General features: G+C 44.8%; 1 protein-coding gene across 1 annotated transcript in view; it reads right to left on the minus strand.

Annotated features, from left to right (window-relative positions):
- ptpn23 (protein tyrosine phosphatase non-receptor type 23) overlaps positions 1 to 18,297 on the minus strand; it is a 51,122-nt gene that overhangs the window by 21,241 nt on the left and 11,584 nt on the right. The window contains exons 2-14 of the mRNA XM_062984406.1: positions 15,401 to 15,475; positions 14,938 to 15,065; positions 14,022 to 14,098; positions 12,018 to 12,067; positions 11,670 to 11,801; positions 11,459 to 11,539; positions 10,974 to 11,105; positions 10,626 to 10,673; positions 8,608 to 8,664; positions 8,082 to 8,140; positions 6,508 to 6,587; positions 4,820 to 4,934; positions 188 to 253 (exon numbers count right to left, since the gene is read on the minus strand). Coding sequence (XP_062840476.1) covers positions 188 to 253; positions 4,820 to 4,934; positions 6,508 to 6,587; positions 8,082 to 8,140; positions 8,608 to 8,664; positions 10,626 to 10,673; positions 10,974 to 11,105; positions 11,459 to 11,539; positions 11,670 to 11,801; positions 12,018 to 12,067; positions 14,022 to 14,098; positions 14,938 to 15,065; positions 15,401 to 15,475 — 1,100 coding nt within the window. The remainder of the gene's footprint in view (positions 1 to 187; positions 254 to 4,819; positions 4,935 to 6,507; positions 6,588 to 8,081; positions 8,141 to 8,607; positions 8,665 to 10,625; positions 10,674 to 10,973; positions 11,106 to 11,458; positions 11,540 to 11,669; positions 11,802 to 12,017; positions 12,068 to 14,021; positions 14,099 to 14,937; positions 15,066 to 15,400; positions 15,476 to 18,297) is intronic.

Here is an 18,297-nt window from a genome sequence, read left to right on the forward strand (position 1 = left end):
GACCATACAATTCCCTTCCTTGTCTCCCCATTATATCACCCTTTAGTGGCTCTACCCAACTTTGGTATTGCTCTTCTCCCCCCACCCACCCACATTCTTATTGTATTAATATACAGATGATGAACATTGAACAATTGAACATTGAACAACATTGAACCCTATCCATCCTTTCTGGGACCATACGTACTCAAGGACTTCGTTTTTCGCCTCAATCTTGGCCATGACTTCCCTCAGCAGCTTGGCCTTCTCCTCACTGGAACAAAAAGAAGAGGAAGCACAGAAGCGTCAAGGCAAGAACTGAAGGGAAGGCGTTCCTGAACCAGGAGGATAAGGCTTCCCTTTGGCTAAGTGGAACCTCACCACCAAACGCCTGCACATGATTCAGAGACCAGCACTCCTTAACATCAGTGTCTCCTCCTTCAGAAGTTGGCATGGCACTGACTCCTAAGGTCTCCAAAGTGGGTTCTTCCTGACTATAAAGCAAGGGAGAGCAACCCCCGGGAGCCGGAAATCTGCCTTCCCCTCTGCAACAGGCCTGGGAAGACCCTGTATCCAGGGGCCGGGACAGTTTAGGGATTCTGCTAGTGTACTGACCACCCCGCTGCACTACAGTCTCCCTGCCTGAGCTAGCAGGGATGGTCTCTGGCCTGGCGCTGGAGTCCCAACGACTCATTGTGCTGGGGGACTTCAATGTCCATGCCGAGACCACTCCTTCTGGTGCAGCTCAGGACTTCATGGCCGCCATGGCAACCATGGGGCTGTCCCAACTAGTATCTGGCCCTACCCACAGAGTGGGGCACACACTTGACTTGGTTTTCTGCCAGGGAGGGGAGGAAGGTGGCGGTGTGGAGGAGCTCACCATCGCTCCTTTGCCATGGACCAACCATCACCTGATCAGGTTTAGAATCACTGCGCCCCCCAACCTCCGCAGGGGTGGAGGACCCAAAATGGTCCGCCCCAGGAGGCTTATGGATCCGGATGGATTCCTGATGGCTCTTGGGGAATTTCCCGCCACCTTGGCTGGTGATTCTGTTGATGCTCTGGTCGCCCTCTGGAACAAGGAGGTGACTAGGGCAATAGACACCATCGCTCCGGAACGTCCCCTTTCGAGTACCCGAGCTAAACCATCTCCTTGGTTCACTGAGGAGCTGGCAGTGATGAAGCGAAAGAAGAGGGGACTAGAGGGTGTGTGGCGTTCGAAGCCGAGCGAGCCAAACCGAACACGGCTATGTCTCTATCTCAGGGCATATGCCACGGCAATAGATACTGCAAAGAATGTTTTCTTTGCAGCTAATATTGCGTCCGCAAAGAACCGTCCGGCGGAGCTGTTCCGAGTTGTCAGAGGTTTGTTATATCCCGCCCCCCAAGACGGGATCCCTGACAACTCGGCAGCCCGCTGTGAAGCATTTGCTCAGTTCTTTGCGGACAAAGTCGCTTTGATCTGTTCTAGCTTTGACACCATATTAACGGCAGTCTCCGAGGATGTAGCAAGAGCACCTGCTTGTCCCATTTTGATGGATTCGTTTCAATTGGCTCAGCCTGTGGACGTGGACAAGGTGCTTGGAGAGGTGAGGTCTACCACATGCATCCTAGACCCCTGCCCATCCTGGCTGGTGAGAGAAGCCAGAGGGGGGTTGGCCGAGTGGGTGAAGGTGGTGGTGAATGCCTCCCTTCGGGAAGGCATATTTCCAGCGAGCCTGAAATTGGCTGTGATCAAACCGCTGTTGAAGAAGCCATCACTGGACCCCACTCAATTGGAGAACTATCGGCCTATTTCCAATCTCCCCTTTTTGGGCAAGGTCGTGGAACGTGTGGTGGCCGCACAACTCCAGGCATTCTTGGTAGATACCGATTATCTGGATCCGGCACAGTCTGGCTTCAGGCCGGGGCATGGTACCGAGACAGCCTTGGTCGCCTTAGTCGATGATCTACGCCGCGAGCTGGACAGGGGGAGTGTGTCCCTGCTGGTTCTGCTGGACCTCTCAGCGGCCTTCGATACTGTCGATCACGGTATCCTTCTGGGGCGCCTTGCCGGGATGGGTCTCGGAGGCACTGTTTTGCAGTGGCTCCGGTCCTTCCTGGAAGGTCGGTCCCAGATGGTGTCCTTGGGGGACACCTGCTCGGCCCCACAACCATTGACTTGTGGGGTCCCGCAGGGTTCAGTACTGTCCCCCATGTTGTTTAACATCTACATGAAGCCACTGGGAGAGATCATCCGGAGTTTCGGGGTGAGGTGTCATCTGTACGCAGATGATGTCCAGCTCTGTCACTCCTTCCCACCTGTCACTAAGGAGGCTGTCCAGGTCCTGAAGCGGTGTCTGGCCGCTGTATCGGACTGGATGAGGGCGAACAAATTGAAACTTAATCCAGACAAGACAGAGGTCCTCCTGGTCAGTCGCAGGGCTGAACAGGGAATAGGGTTACAGCCTGTGCTGGACGGGGTCGCACTCCCCCTGAAGACGCAGGTTCGCAGTCTGGGGGTTCTCCTGGACTCATCGCTGAGCCTGGAACCCCAGGTCTCGGGGGTGGCCAGGGGAGCCTTCGCACAACTAAGACTTGTGCGCCAGCTGCGCCCGTTCCTTGGGAGGTCTGACTTGGCCACGGTGGTCCACGCTCTGGTTACATCCCGTTTGGACTACTGCAACGCTCTCTACGTGGGGTTGCCTCTGAAGACGGCCCGGAAGCTCCAACTAGTACAACGGGCGGCAGCCAGACTAATAACTGGGGCGGCTTACAGGGAGCGTACCACCCCCTTGTTAAGCCAGCTCCACTGGTTGCCGATATGCTACCGAGCCCAATTCAAAGTGCTGGTTTTGACCTATAAAGCCTTAAACGGTTCTGGCCCAATCTACTTGTCCGAACGTATCTCCTCCTATGAGCCAGGAAGATCCCTGAGGTCATCTGGAGAGGCCCTGCTCTCAGTCCCGCCTGCCTCACAGGCGCGGCTGGTGGGAACGAGGGACAGGGCCTTCTCGGTGGTGGCTCCCCGGCTATGGAACACCCTCCCCAGAGATATACGGCAAGCCCCAACCCTTTTGAGTTTTAGAAAAGCCTTAAAAACATGGCTTTGTGCCCAGGCTTTTAATGAATAAATGATAAAGACGACCCAGATTGTTATATGGATAAAGTTGGAGGATATTGGACGAACGGATTTTAAACACGTTTTATGTTTTATATTTTATACTGTATTTAATTGGTTGTATTTTTTATATGTTGTTGTTTTTAATGATGTATCGGCATCGAATTGTTGCCAATTGTACGCCGCCCTGAGTCCCTCCGGGTGAGAAGGGCGGAATAGAAATATTTGAAATAAATAAATAAAATAAAATAAATAAATTTCCATGGGGAATCTAAGAGAACCTTTGGGTGATCCAAAAACAATCAACTCCCCCCCCCCCCCCCCCACACACACACATGACCAAATCTCTAGATCTTAGCATGGAGGACAGTGTTTGCCATTAATTATTTATTATTATTTATTAGTGACATTTATATCCCGCCCTTCTCACCCCGAAGGGGACTCAGGGTGGCTTACAAGTTATATTTACATACAATATATTATATTATTAGCATAGCAGAATAGAAGCATTATATATTACTACAGTAGAGTCTCACTTATCCAACATCATTTATCCAGCATTCTGGATTATCCAATGCAATCTGCCTTTTAGTAGTCAATGTTTTTGTAGTCAATGTTTTCAATACATTGTGATGTTTTGGTCTTAAATTCGTAAATACAGAAATTACAACATAACATGACTGTGTATTGAACTGCTTTTTCTGTCAATTTGTTGTAAAACATGATGTTTTGGTGCTTAATTTGTAAAATCATAATGTAATTTGATGTTTAATAGGATTTTCCTTAATTCCTCCTTATTATCCAACATATTCGCTTATCCAATGTTCTGCCGGCCCATTAATGTTGGATAAGTGAGACTCTATTGTATATTGTACTATACCACTATACTGCAATATTAGTAATATTACATGTAATATAAATATACAATTACAATAATGTATTATTATTATATTGTATTACATTATAGTATTATTAATATTATTTCCCAGCTTTAGGAGAAACTGGACATTTCAGGGCACTTTGTTCCCTTTCACTTATTTGAGGTTCAGATGAGTTCCCCACATTTCCTGTTTCAAAAGAAAAGTGAGGTGATTTACAGAAAAGCCACACGCTGGCAGCCTTGGAGAATCTCGGCCGAATGCCTTCCTAGCCGGGCTTTAGCACAGCAGGTTAAACCACCAGCTGCAATAAATCTTTTCGGTTGAAAGGTTGATATGGTAGTATGAAGCCCGGGTCAAGGTGAGCCCCTGAACTTTAGCCCAGCTTCTGCAACCTCGCGGTTCAAAAGCAAAATGTGAGTAGATAAATAGGGACTGCTTAAAAGTGAGGAGGCATTAAGGCACCCATAATGCCAGAAAAATGCCGGTGGTTCAGTGAAAAAGGAGAAAGTTATGGACAGAGCTCTTCGGCAGGGAAATGGAACAACAGCACCACCTATGGCCAGAACCGAGCACGAGCCTCCAAGAAGCCGAAGATGGGAAAAGCCTATATACCTCTACCCTTGATCAAGTGTCTGTCATGTCTGTGTATAAACGGCATTGAATGTTTGACACATATGTATGTTCTGTGATCCGCCCTGAGTCCCCTTTGGGGTGAGAAGGGAGGAATATAAATACTGTAAATAAGTAAATAATACCCTCCATCCTTGAATCACCCTTGATTCTGTTTGCTCTCAAACACCATCACGAGAAATGGAAAGGCCAGACAGGTTCGCAGAACGCAAAGGAAGTGGCTGCTCACCTGTAAAGGGAGGATGCTTCGTGGGCAGCCATGGGGACCAGCTTGGCAAAAATATCGGGGCCGGTCACGGCGGGGTCCGTGGGGTTGACCGGGAGGGCCTTCACCAGGGGGGCACCTGCGGGAGAGAGAGAGAAAGAAAGTGGGGCTAAGGAGGGACTCCCAGGGAGGCTTTAACTGGCGCATTGGAAACATCAGGAGGCCTGGGCTGTGGCGCAGCCGGGAGAGCAAGCCAGCTGCAATTAACTGCAATGAATCACTCTGACCAGGAGGTCATGAGTTCGAGGCCCGCTCGGAGCCCATGTTTGTTTGTCTTTGTTCTATGTTAAAAGGCATTGAATGTTTGCCTATATGTGTAATGTGATCCACCCTGAGTCCCCTTCGGGGTGAGAAAGAAGGGCGGAATATAAATGCTGTAAATAAATAAAATAAACTATTGTGGGAAATAGCAACCTTCTATTAGCCTCTTATACTAGTTATTTGTTATGCATTTATAATTGAGACTGCTGACTATATTGTATGTGTGTATCGGTGTGTATTTTCCCTTAACTCTAAGTTGTTAGAGGTTGTGGGAGGGACTACAGACCATGTGACCCAGATCTTAGAATGTTCAGAGTGAGAATCCATTTTAGAATGCGTCTGAATCAGAAGTCAGTTGGAGTCAGTTAAGTCAGTTGAGGTTTGAGTCAGTTGGAAGTTAGAAGTCTGTGAAGTCTGTTGATATCAGTTAGAGCAGGAGTATAGTCAGTACGCTGCAGTGAGATGTCAGAGTATGAGTCTCTTTACAGCAGAAGCATTGTACATTATAGTATGGTTTTGAGTATAATTCAGTTAACATGAAACCAATAAGCAATGTACCTGTATGCTAAATATATGACGTTTGTAAGTAAATCAACAATGTTAACTTGTAATGAAGACTACTTATTTTTTGTTCTCTTGAGAGCATGATTTGAAACCAATATATATTTATGGAAGAATAAATGTTCGTTTTTAGGTAACTGAAACAACACTTCTGAAGATCTGCTATATATTTTATGCATTGGTATATCTTTGTTCCTAACAGTCCAACGAGATAACCAGGGATATCAGTCTAACAACTGAGAAACCTAATTTGCCTCACATGAATACTAGTAGATATTAACCACTACGGAGAAGGTTGACTCAGGAAGATCATACTTTACAAAAAGGTTATGATCTCTGACAAGGCCATGCCTTTCCAAAAGGTTATGATTATACCAAATAATATGAGCGCCAATTAATCATGCTTCCAAAAGCCTGTGAAGGTTCCTGGTTTTCCCAATACTTATGGCCTCAGGCAGCTCTGAAGGGAAAAGGTGCAAGTGCCTCCATGACAGGTTTAAGATGGCCGAGTGGTCTTTTGACAATATCAAGAGGCAAAAGACTGGCATCGTAAGCAATATTTCTTTGGTTTGCTCTTAAATTATCTATTTTGAGGGCTTTGATAGTGTGCCTGGCTGAAGGGGGTTAGACTGGATGGCCCTTGGAGGTCTCTTCCAACTCTATGATTGGATGAGTCTATGATTTTCAAAAGGTTCACAATGTCTGTGGTTCAGAGCTTTAGATATGCCGATATAAAAACAGACAAGAGAGGGACTGCTCTGCTGATTCTGAACATCACCTCACTTGGGCTGCTGTTTACTTATGTAGCGACTGCATTGTCTTTGCTTTACCTTTCACGGACTGCAAGGTGTCCAGGGCAGGGACAGCTTCGTGGTAGATGAAGTCGTTGTCCTTTTTGGCAGAGTTGTACCTGAAGGGCAGCCAAAGGCAAGAAAAGCATTGGTTTGAGGGAAAGAAAGAAACTAGGCCAGGCATAGGCAAACTTGGGCCCTCCCTCCAGGTGTTTTGGACTTCAACTCCCACAATTCCTAACAGCTGGTAGGGTGCTGACCCAAAAATAATATGAACATTCGCCCTGGCCTTGTCTTACTCAACTGCCAAATATGCCTGCCCTGTCTGGCACAAGTCTGCCCATGCGAAGCAGGTGAACATAGCACTGAACAAAACATGCAGAATAATCACAGGATGCCTTAAACCTACACCTGTTGATAAGCTCTACAAGTTCGCTGGCATCACCCCCTCCCCGACATGCAACGGGAAGTTGCTGCTAACTGTGAAATAAGGTTGAACACTGTGAAAGCCATTCTCTGCATAGCTATCAGCCTCCACTTAATAGACTCAAATTAAGGAAAAGCTTCACAAGAACCACCACTCCTTTTAATGTTCCTCCAGCAACAGCAAGAGCATCCCTCTGGGCAGCTAAACCTGGCAATCCCAACTGGATGGCCCCTTCACGAGGGTCTTCCTTCCTCCGGGGAAAACCCAGAATGGGCAACTTGGAAGTCCCTGAACACTCAGGAGCAGAGTGGGCAGATCAAAAGACAACCTGGCAAAAGGGCGCAACCTGGAGTAATCCTTCAGCTTGGGTGACTATGGAACAACTCCACATATGTATGTGAGAAAGAGTTGTTTAAAGCTACAGACAATAATTTAAAGCTACAGACAATGCGGTCACTATTGCCCGCTTTTGGTCTAAAACTATTTAGCTACTCGTGATCCCTTTATTTTATCAGTTTTAAAATTATTTATGTATGCAATGCTATATCTATATATATAAAAGAGTGATGGCATCAGGGCAGCGGACAAAACAACAAAACTAAATGCCCCACAACCTCAAAAATTGGCAGCACAACCTCTCATCCACGCCTCTACGTTCATACAACAAAAAGAAAAGAAAAATTAAGTCCTAGCCACAGCAACGCGTGGCCGGGCACAGCTAGTGTGTGTGTGTGTGTGTATGTGTGTGTGTGTGTGTGTGTACATATATATATACATACACACACACACACATATACATATACACATATACATATACACATATACATACACACACACACACACTGCACTGAGAATATTCCAGTGAGAATATTCCAGTCTCTGCAAACTGTTCTAGATGGATTTGAAAACACTTTCAAAGTCTAAAAGTAACAGGAAGACTGCAAACTGATATCTTGCTACATCAGGGATGATTCTGTGATCCATGAAAAGCAGGCTCGCTTCCCAATGCTACTGAACTGCAGCTCCTAGCACTCCTTACCACTGGCTACACCAGTTAATGCTGCTGGAACATGCAGTCCAACAACCTCTAGGGTCTCGTGCTTCCCACCCTTGCTTCCTTTTACACAGATTGTCTTAATGCAAATTAATTTGAGGGTAGAAAGGGTATGATCAAGCACACACTTACTTCCCGCCAATGACGTCCATGGTGAACCTCAGGGCCTCCTGCACCGTTTCAGGCTGGCCCTGCAAGAAGGAACACACAGGGTGAAGCCTTTGTCATCCCATTTCCTAATCAACACAAATCCATGGGTGGAAAATACAAAGGGGAACCTGTTAGAAAAGCATGGGTGACTCTGAGAGCTCTGGGTCAATGTCTTTATTAAAAGACATATATTAAGAGATATAGCAAAATAATACGTCCTCTGTGAAGCGCGTTGCTGTTGCTCCAGTGCCAAGTGAAAACATGGCTGGTTACTAGTGTTGGAGACCTGATTATTCTCGTCCAACTGTTTTTAAATTGTTTCAAACACCCTTCAATCTGTCCTGAGGGTCAAATGGCTTAATATGCTTTTAGTCTTTTTGCATTGTTTTAAACTGTTCAAAATAATTTTCATTGTACATGATCCAGCATTTTTTTATATTTTGGGGAGGGGATTTTAATAAATAAAAAATAACTATAAAGGTGGAATAAAGGTGGAAAGAGCGGTTACCTTGGCCAGTTTGATGGCTTCGTTGAGCTTGTCCAGGGCACTCTGGAAGTAGACGACCTGCAAATGGCAATCGTGTCCAGGTCAAGGAAAGTCAGAGTCCCATTGTATTCCACTTTGATCAAGACCTCAACTGGAATAAAGTCGTGTTCGGTTCTGGGACCCATATAATTTAAGAAAGATACTGACAGGCTTGAGGGGCTATCAAAATGGTTGTAGGTTTCGAATAGCTTAGGGAGATGCTGATGTTTAGCTTGAGGAAAGAAGGCTGAGGGTAATGGACATGAGAGGAGCCGTATTTAAATATTTAAAAGGAAATCACATTGAGGGGGAGAAGGAACGATTGTTTTATGTCTTCTCTCCGTCTTCTCTTCTGCAGGCCAAACATGCCCAGTTCTTTAAGCCACTCCTCATAGGGCTTGTTCTCCAGACCCTTGATCATTTTATTCGCCCTTCTCTGGACACATTCCAGCTTAGAGTCAACTTCTCCCTTCAATTGTGGTGCCCAGAATTGGACACAGTGGGATTCCAGGTAAAGTGGTCTGACCAAGGCAGAATAGAATAGAGGGGGAGCATGGGCTAACCATGGCAGCCATGGATTCTAATTGCAGGAAAAGTGGTTCCACCTAAACATTAGGAGAAACTTCCTGCCAGATAGAGCTATTTGCAGATAAATGTGCTGCTGGTAGAGCCTCCTTCTCTGGGGGTTTTTAACCAGTCTGTATGGCCATCTGTCAAGAGGGATCAGATTGCACATTCCTTTATTATGGCAGGAGGGGGTTGGACTGGATGGCCCACGGGGTTCCCTTCCAACTACAGTAGAGTCTCACTTATCCAAGCTTCACTTATCCAATGTTCTATATTATCCAAGGCAGTTGGCCTTTTAGTAATCAATGTTTTTGTAGTAAATGTTGCAATGTTTTGGTGCTAAATTCGTAAATACAGTAATTACTACATAACATGACTGTGTATTGAACTGCTTTTTCTGTCAATTTGTTGTGAAACATGATGTTTTGGTGCTTAATTTGTAAAATCATAATGTAATTTGATGTTTAATAGGCTTTTTTCTTAATCCCTCCATATTATCCAACATTTTCGCTTATCCAATGTTCTGCCAGCCCGTTTATGTTGGATGATCGAGACTCTACTATATGATGATGATGATAATTTATTCCTTTCTATTCCGCTTTCTCCCGTGGGTGAGATTCAAAGCAGCGTACAACACATAGAATTCATACAAATACATCCGATCACAATACATAATCAGTTAAAACATCATATCCCGATATAAAAACCCAATTTAACATATCAAATAAAACTATTTAAAAACTTACAGCAAGCAACATTTAAAGATATCCATAACCTCCGGCCACTGAACTTATTTATCAAATATTATCGAAATATTTATCAGACTGGCAGTGCCTGTTACCATTCAACTGGGAAGGCCTGGCTCCACAGAAAGGTTTTAATTTGCGAACAAAAGGCCAGTCAGGAGGTGGTCGATCGTGCCTCATTAGGGCCACCACCGAAAAGGCCCTCCCTCCCTCTTGTTCCCACCAACCGTGCCTTGTTCCCACCAACCGTGCCTTGTTCCCACCAACCGTGCCGAGAGAAGGGACCTCTCCTGAGGATCTCAGAGCTCGAGTGGGTTGGTAGAAAGTGGTACGGTCCCTCAAGTATGATCCTAAGATTTAGACAAGCAAAGGCCTTACAGCACTGCGCCCAATCCTCCAGTGAGGAGATTCTGTGTTCATCTCAAAAGAGTTAGCCCACAGAGTTAGCCCTATTGCAAATCAGAATCCCCAGGGTGGCAAAAGACCCAAAAAGACATAGAATCATAGAGCTGGAGACCTCATGGGCCATCTAGTCAAACCCCCTGCTATGTAGGAAAAGCACAAACAGTCCCCGCAACAACAGATGGTCATCCATGTCCACGTAGGGCATCAGTTGAGATCCACAAACTGGGTGACCAGCTCCTAACCCAGAGCCTGACTTTCAGGAGTCTCTCTGCTTTAACTCACCCTCTCACCATACTTCTGCTGCTCCTCCGCTTGCTTCCCCATGTGCAACTGCAAGGAAACAGAAGAGAATGAGCATGGCTGGCAAAGAGGGTAGCCAGAAAGTGTTCACGGGACCACAGACAGCAGTATCTCACAGCTCGGGTCTGCATATCACAGGCATAGGCAAACTTGGGCACTCCAAGTGTTTTGGACTTCAACTTCCACAACTGTTAGGAATTGTGGGAGTTGAAGCCCTAAACACCTGGGGGGAGAGCCGACCTTTACCCATTTCGGGACTAAAGGGTCACCTGACGATTCATATGGGTCTCAGTGGACAGGGGAACCCTCTTGTACTTTTGTGATACTCACATGGGCCACAGCAGCAAAGTAGTAGATCTTCATTTGGACCAACTTCTTCCAATCCTTCTGGATCTTCCCCAGCAAAGAGGCCGTCTCGGAGTTTTCCAAAGCCCGGCAGGCCTCTTTGTAGTAATCCACCACCTTGCGGGGAGAAGCAGAATAAGATTAGGAATGCATCGATTATTGCTTTCTGTGGAAGGTACTGGGGGGGGGGGACCAAGGAAGGAAGAACAAATGGGCAGAGCCTTCCTGTTTCATCCTGTACCTCACCAGAGATGTTGCTGGACTTGCAACTCCCAGCAACGCTCGCCTTCCACTGTGCTGGCTGGGAGTTGCAATTTAGCATTTGGAGAGCATCTACAAAAGTGGACAGATGTCATTTTTTCCATCCCATTAGCTAGACTTTGCCCTGGGATTAAGCTGGCGCAGACTTTAGGGATAAGACCTGTCTCTCATTTGTCAGTCTTGTCCCAATTTCTATCCATGTTGTTCACCTGAGCGCTAATCCTGGCCACCAGGAAGCTCTTCCGGTTGTCCAGCATTGACTTCTCAAGGAGGCACTCCTGGGCTTGGCCCTATGGGGAGGAAGGCAGAGGAAGGAGAGGAGGAGGAGAACGATAATGTTAATACTACTTTTCTACAAGGGGACACATTGGAAAAGGCCTTGGGGACGATTCACAGAAATGCAGTCCCTTCCATTCTTACCAGCATGAGGTTGATGTTCAGGTTAAGGATCTGGTGGCTCATGTCGACGCTGTAGGAATGAGGGAAATGGTCCCGAAGGTACGTGAATGCTCCGGCCGCGCACTGGAAATGTGTGCAGGAGACCTTCATGCCCTGTGGGACACAAGAGGAGGGTGAGGGAAGGAGGAACGAGGCCTCAAAGGGGTCCTCTGTCCTTCATTCTCTTTTTAGCGGGCAATTATGGCACGTCATGACATTTCCAGAGTCTCCCAAGAACTGGAAAATATCCCCTCACTACCACCTGACCCATTACGACTGCCCACCTGCAGCTCTCTTTACCTGACACAATAGAAGATATCAAAGTCTTACCTCCTCTGAAACCCTTTTATCCATGGCCCCCAGCATGGAATGCAAGGCACCTTTGGGAAGAGAAAAACAAGCAAGGATAAAAGACGGGGTCCCACCAGACTCACAATGGAAAGATACACAAACAACCATTTGTTTGGGTTACTGTGAGTATTTCGGGCTGTATGGCCATATTCCTGAAGCTTTCTCTCCTGACGTTTTGCCCACATCTGTGGCAGGTATCCTCAGCCATACAGTCATACAGCCATACAGCCCAAAAGACTCACAGCAACCCAGTGATTCCGGCCATGAAAGCCTTCGACAACCATTTGTTTATTTTTGCTTTGTTTTGTTTTGGGACAACATTCTAGGGCAGGCATGGGCCAACTTCGGCCCTCCAAGTGTTTTGGACTTCAACTCCCACAATTTCTAAAAGCCGGTAGAACCTGTGTGGCCTATGCCTGAGTCAGGGCCCTAAGTCAGGGAGTTAGAGTGGACACAAGCAAACATCTCAGGTGGCAGCTGCTCATGCATGTTCTTCCTTCTGATGCTTCCCAGAACAGGGATGTTATTTTAGAGGGATGCATCAAGGGTCAATCTCAAGCTCTGGATCAGGGGTCCTCAAACTTTTTAATCCGAGGGCCGGTCCACAATCCTTCAGACTGTTGAGGGGCCGGATTATCATTTGGAAAAAAAATACAAATGAATTCCGATGCACACTGCACATGTCTTATTTGTAGTGCAAAAACAAGAACAATGAAAAAAACAATACAATATTTAAAAATAAAAACAATTTTAACCCAACATACATTTATCAGGATTTCAATGGGAACTGTGCTCCTGCTTCTGGCCAATGAGATAGTCAAGTTAATTAGGATTGTTGTTGTTGTTGTCGTTGTGTGCCTTCAAGTCATTTCAGACTTTGGGCGAGCCTAAGTCTAAAACGTATTTATTTATTTACTGAATTTATTTACTACATTTGTATCACACTTTTCTCACTCCAAAGGGGACTCAGAGTGGCTTACAAATTATATGTACATACAATATATTATATTATTAGCATAGCACAATATTAGCATTATATATTACTATATTGAACTATACCACTATACTGTAATATTATTAGTAATATTATATGTAATATAGAATATATAATTAATATTATTATATGGTATTATTATTAGTGTTATATTGTATTACATTATAATATTATTATCAATATTATATGTATATACAATATATTATATTATAAAACTGAGGGCGGGGGCCAGGTAAATGACCTCGGAGGGCCGCATCCGGCCCCCGGGCCTTAGTTTGGGGACCCCTGCTCTGGATGAATCCACTGCATTGCCGCAGCACTAAAATCATCTGGCAAGTCAACTCACCCAGAGCCTGGCCCCAAAAGACAAAAGACCTGGAAAGCACAAGGCCAGCCATACGATGGCTCTTCCACTGCACTATCACCACCCATCAAGGCGTGAACTGAGGAGCCTTTGAGAAGGATTTATTCCACAATCCATTCTTGGACGGATCAGCACAAGTCACAAGATTAGCACAAACGCAAGCAAAGGAGGCAGATATACTGACTCGCATTTGACCTAGTGGGTTGGCTGACTGTTTAACAACAACACACACAAATCCTCTCTTAAAATGTCCTGTAAGTAACTAAAAATTATTTAAAGCAGACATAGGCAAACTTGGGCCCTCCAGGTGTTTTGGACTTCAACTCCCACAATTCCTAACAGCCTACCGTCTGTTAGGAATTGTGGGAGTTGAAGTCCAAAACACCTGGAGGACCCAAGTTTGCCCATGAATAATATAGAGAAACACACTTTGAGCCACCACAGCTGAAACACTTCCTGCCAGGTTGAGCTACTACAGCCTACAAGCAATCTGGATCGCTTGCAGTTTCTCAAGTTGCTCCTGACACACAAAAAGCCATCTGGGTTTCATCTTCTTAAAGCCATCAGAACCAAAGATACAGCCAACCATCCAAGCCCAGAAAGCCAAAAGGAAAAGGGCTATTACCTAGATTGTAGAGGATGCAGGCCTGTTCATACTTGATGTCTTCGTGAGTAACCGCTTTTCCAGAGAAGATCTCAGTCCTGTAAACAGAGAGGGGTGTTACAGAGGCTGGAGAGAACTTCAAAACATATTCAAAGTTCACAATCATAACTTCATTTATATCCCACTCCCCCCCCTCCAAGACTGGGACTATGGATAGGTTGCACAGTTAAATGACTGCAATTAAAAATATGCCATATAGTTAATTGTTTAATCAGGTTTCATTGCATATTTTTAATTGCAATCATTTAACTGTGCAAGCTATCCAGAGTCCCAGTCTTTGGGGGTGGGGGGGTGGGTGGGATATAAATGAAGTTATGATTGTGAACTTTGAATATGTTTTGATGGATTTCAACTGTGATTTTCAGTGGTTTGTGTTTAATTCTATTTAAATAATAATAATAATAATAATAATAATAATAATAATAATAATAATAATAATAAACATTATTTATATCCTGCCACCATCTCCCAGAAGGACTCGGACTGAATCATAAATTCACAGTACTCCCTAGTAAAAACAATAAAACACAGCAATTGCTGTAGATAAAACAGCAGTACAGTATTCGATTAATGGTTGCAATTTGTATTTTTAAATTGCATACTAACACTTTTATGTCAAGCCGCTTTGAGTCCCCTTTGAGGAGATAAAGCGGGGTATAAATAAATATAATAATAATATGATTAATACTAACTTTCTCACGTAAACCCTTTCCCCAGTGGTGCATCTTTTCTCTGTAGAAGAGATGCACCACTGGTGTGTGCTTGTGGCACTGCGAAAGTATTCCCCCTCCTGGTGAAGGGACCGAGGAGCCTCAATCTTGCTTCCATGGCCTTTGGGGTCACAACAAGCCCCCTTCCGCCAGCCCAGCCATCTTACCAGGTGATGGGGACGGCCGCCTCATGCTCAGCCCCCATGGGGATGCGGCTCTGCAGGTAGTGTAACTGCCCAAAGTACTTGCGCAGGATGCTGCAGCCTTCAAAATCCCTGGGCACATTAACAGCATTCTGCAAGGGGAAAGGAAAGTGGCAGGAAAACATTCCCATGAGGAGACTTTTGGAAAGAGGAAAAGACATGCACACACTCCTGCAATGACCTCAAGACCACTGATGTCGCTGGCAATTATCCAGAGGAACCACACCAAACAGAAGGGTCAGAACAGCATTTGTTTGGGAAGTAGTACAGCGTGCTCCATATTTTTTTAACTTCATTACAATCGCTCACTATGACTTTAAAAGCCTTACGTCACTTGGGACTGAAGGCCTGTAATGAAGATGCTGACGATAATAATGCCAAACCCACCCTAAGTGCCATCTCCATGAGGAACGGGAAAGGCCCTCACCTGCCTCAGCTGCTCCAGCTTCTTCAGCTCTTCATTGTAGTTCTCTGGATTCTCACCATAGTTCTTCAGGACAAACTGAAAGGAAGAGAAAGAGAGAATGTGGTCACCCTGTTGCTGCAAAATCTGGATTTCAGGGAAAGAATAATAATAACTATTTATTTTTGTACCCCGCCACCATCTCCCCAAAGGGACTCGAGGCAGCTTACATACGGGACAGAAAGTCCAATAGACAGAAAAGAGACAATCCATTAAAACAAAACCACCACTAAAATAAAATAAGAATACTGTAAAAATACAACAATTCATATAAACACAGTTATATGTCAAGTCAGGTTCTGGCATCTTAGGATAGAAGACTGCCAAAGAGACTGTTCTTCCCCCATCAGAGAAAAAAGGCTTAATAATAATAACAATAATAACAATAATAATAATAAACAATACTCTGCTTTTCTCTCTTGTGTGGCTTACAGAATCAGATTATAAAAAATCAGAAATATAAGAAGTCTTTTTCTAGCCCTCGGCCTCTTATCTCACTTTTCGTGAGCTCTCATCTGTCAGAGACATACTTTAGCTCATGGGTGTTTAATGATCCATTCTGACAAAAGACCAAAAAAGAGAGCCCAAAAAAGGATTCCAACTGGCACTAAGCAGGCTACCAGGTCCACAGTACCCACTTCCACAAAGCTGTGCCACAAAACCAGATGCCAGCCATTGGCCTTCTTTTCTGCTTCCAAAGGGAAGCCCAGGAGGCAAGCTGCTTCTGCCCCAAACTAAGCAGATCCAATAGGAAGGGGTCATCAGCAGAATAGGAAATTTAATCTGTACACTGCAGCCTGAGGTTTTATCCTCACAACAACCTGGCCTACAACATCACACAACAATACTGCAAAGTGGGAAAGGGTGGGAGATAGCACTGGGAGGGGAGACAGGCCTCTCTGTGACCCAAAAATGAATTGAAACCCAGATAAGTCTTTATTCTGGCCATTGCTCCGCTTGAGTGTGGAATGGCAAGCAAATGGATTGAAAGGCATGTACATTGTATTTATTTATGGAATGTATGTCCTCCACAGGTATTATTTATTTATTACAGCATTTATATTCCGCCCTTCTCACCCCGAAGGGGACTCAGGGCGGATCACATGACACATATAGGCAAACATTCAATGCCTTTTAACATAGAACAAAGACAAGACAAACATGGCTCCAAGCGGGCCTCGAACTCATGACCTCCCGGTCAGAGTGATTCATTGCAATGATTAATTGCAGCTGCTCTCCAGCCTGTGCCACAGCTCGAGGTATGCATGTTATGTCAGGCATGGGCAAACTTCGGCCCTCTCTCCAGGTTTTTTGGACTTCAACTCCCACAATTCTTAACAACCTGTTAGGAATATACATCAGTTAATTAGGCTGATCCACTTCCCAGAGATGGCAAGCCTGGCCTGAGGCAATGATGCCATTTTCTCTCCCCTGATCAGATTCTTTGGGATTAAGAAAAGCCTATTGTGCCTCCCATTGAAGGCTTGAGTGCTGAGGTGGCAATTAGCCAGGAAGGTGGCTTAAGGGACGAGAACTGAGCTCAAAAGGCAAATGGGAAGAGCAGAGCATGGCCTAGTCACCGTCAGCCCAACCTGCCTCTGAAAGGAAGAAACTCAATGACAGGCCAAGCTTAATGGAAATGACTCCATGCCACCTGCTAGCCCAGAGCAAGGAAAGGCTACTTTGAGGAACTACAGCTCCCGAGCCCTCTCTCTAGCCTCCATGGCACGTTATGGTCTTAAAAGAGATTTACATTCTCTGTTTGATGGTTATAGGTAAAGGTACAGATTTTCCCTGACGTTACGTCCAGTCGTGACCGACTCTGGGGGTTGGTGCTCATCTCCATTTCTCAGCCAAAGAGCCGGCGTTGTCCATAGACACTTCCAGGTCATGTGGCCGGCATGACTGCATGCACCACCATTACCTTCCCGCCGGAGCGGTACCTATTGATCTACTCACATTGGCATGTTTTCGAACTGCTAGGTTGGCAGGAGCTGGGGCTAACAGCGGGCGCTCATTCAGCTCCCGGGATTTGAACCTGGGACCTTTTGATGGTTATAGCCTTTCAATATTCTACACTCATTAAATGAAAAATAAACCACTGATACATCCTTTCCCCACGTAATAATAACACTCTTCTAGTCCAAAAAAACAGTGATAAGAAGTCTGACTCTATCTTTGCTGAAGGAACACAATGAATGGGACCCTGTCTTTCTTAAAGTTGGTTAGAGATTTCTCCTAATAATAATAATAATAATAATAATAATAATTTTATTTTTGTATCCCAAAGGGACTTGTGGTGGCTAACATGGGGCCAAGCCCAGGCAATTACAATAAAACAAAATAAAATACATACATGACATGCATCATCACCAGATAAAAATACTAACATAGTAACATAATAAAACAGTCAAATACAGTAGAGTCTCACTTATCCAACATAAATGGGCTGGAAGAACATTGGATAAGCGAATATGTTGGATAATAAGGAGGGATTAAGGAAAAGCCTATTAAACATCAAATTAGGTTATGATTTTACAAATGAAGCACCAAAACATCATTTTACACAACATATTTGACAGAAAAAGTAGATCAATACACAGTAATGTTATGTTGTAATTACTGTATTTACGAATTTAGCACCAAAATATCACAATGTATTGAAAACCTCGACTACAAAAATGTGTTGGATAATCCAGAATGTTGGATAAGTGAGTGTTGGATAAGTGAGACTCTACTGTAGTAGCAATAACATAATAAAACATAGTATAAAAGCAAAACAGGATTAAATGGGGGTGAGCTGAGCCAAAGTACGAGGAGTGAAAATTATAAACCCCATGGGTGAGGTAGATAGATAAAGT

The sequence above is a fragment of the Anolis carolinensis genome, chromosome 6 (genome assembly GCF_035594765.1).
Source record: "Anolis carolinensis isolate JA03-04 chromosome 6, rAnoCar3.1.pri, whole genome shotgun sequence".
In the NCBI taxonomy this organism is placed as follows: Eukaryota; Metazoa; Chordata; class Lepidosauria; order Squamata; family Dactyloidae; genus Anolis; species Anolis carolinensis.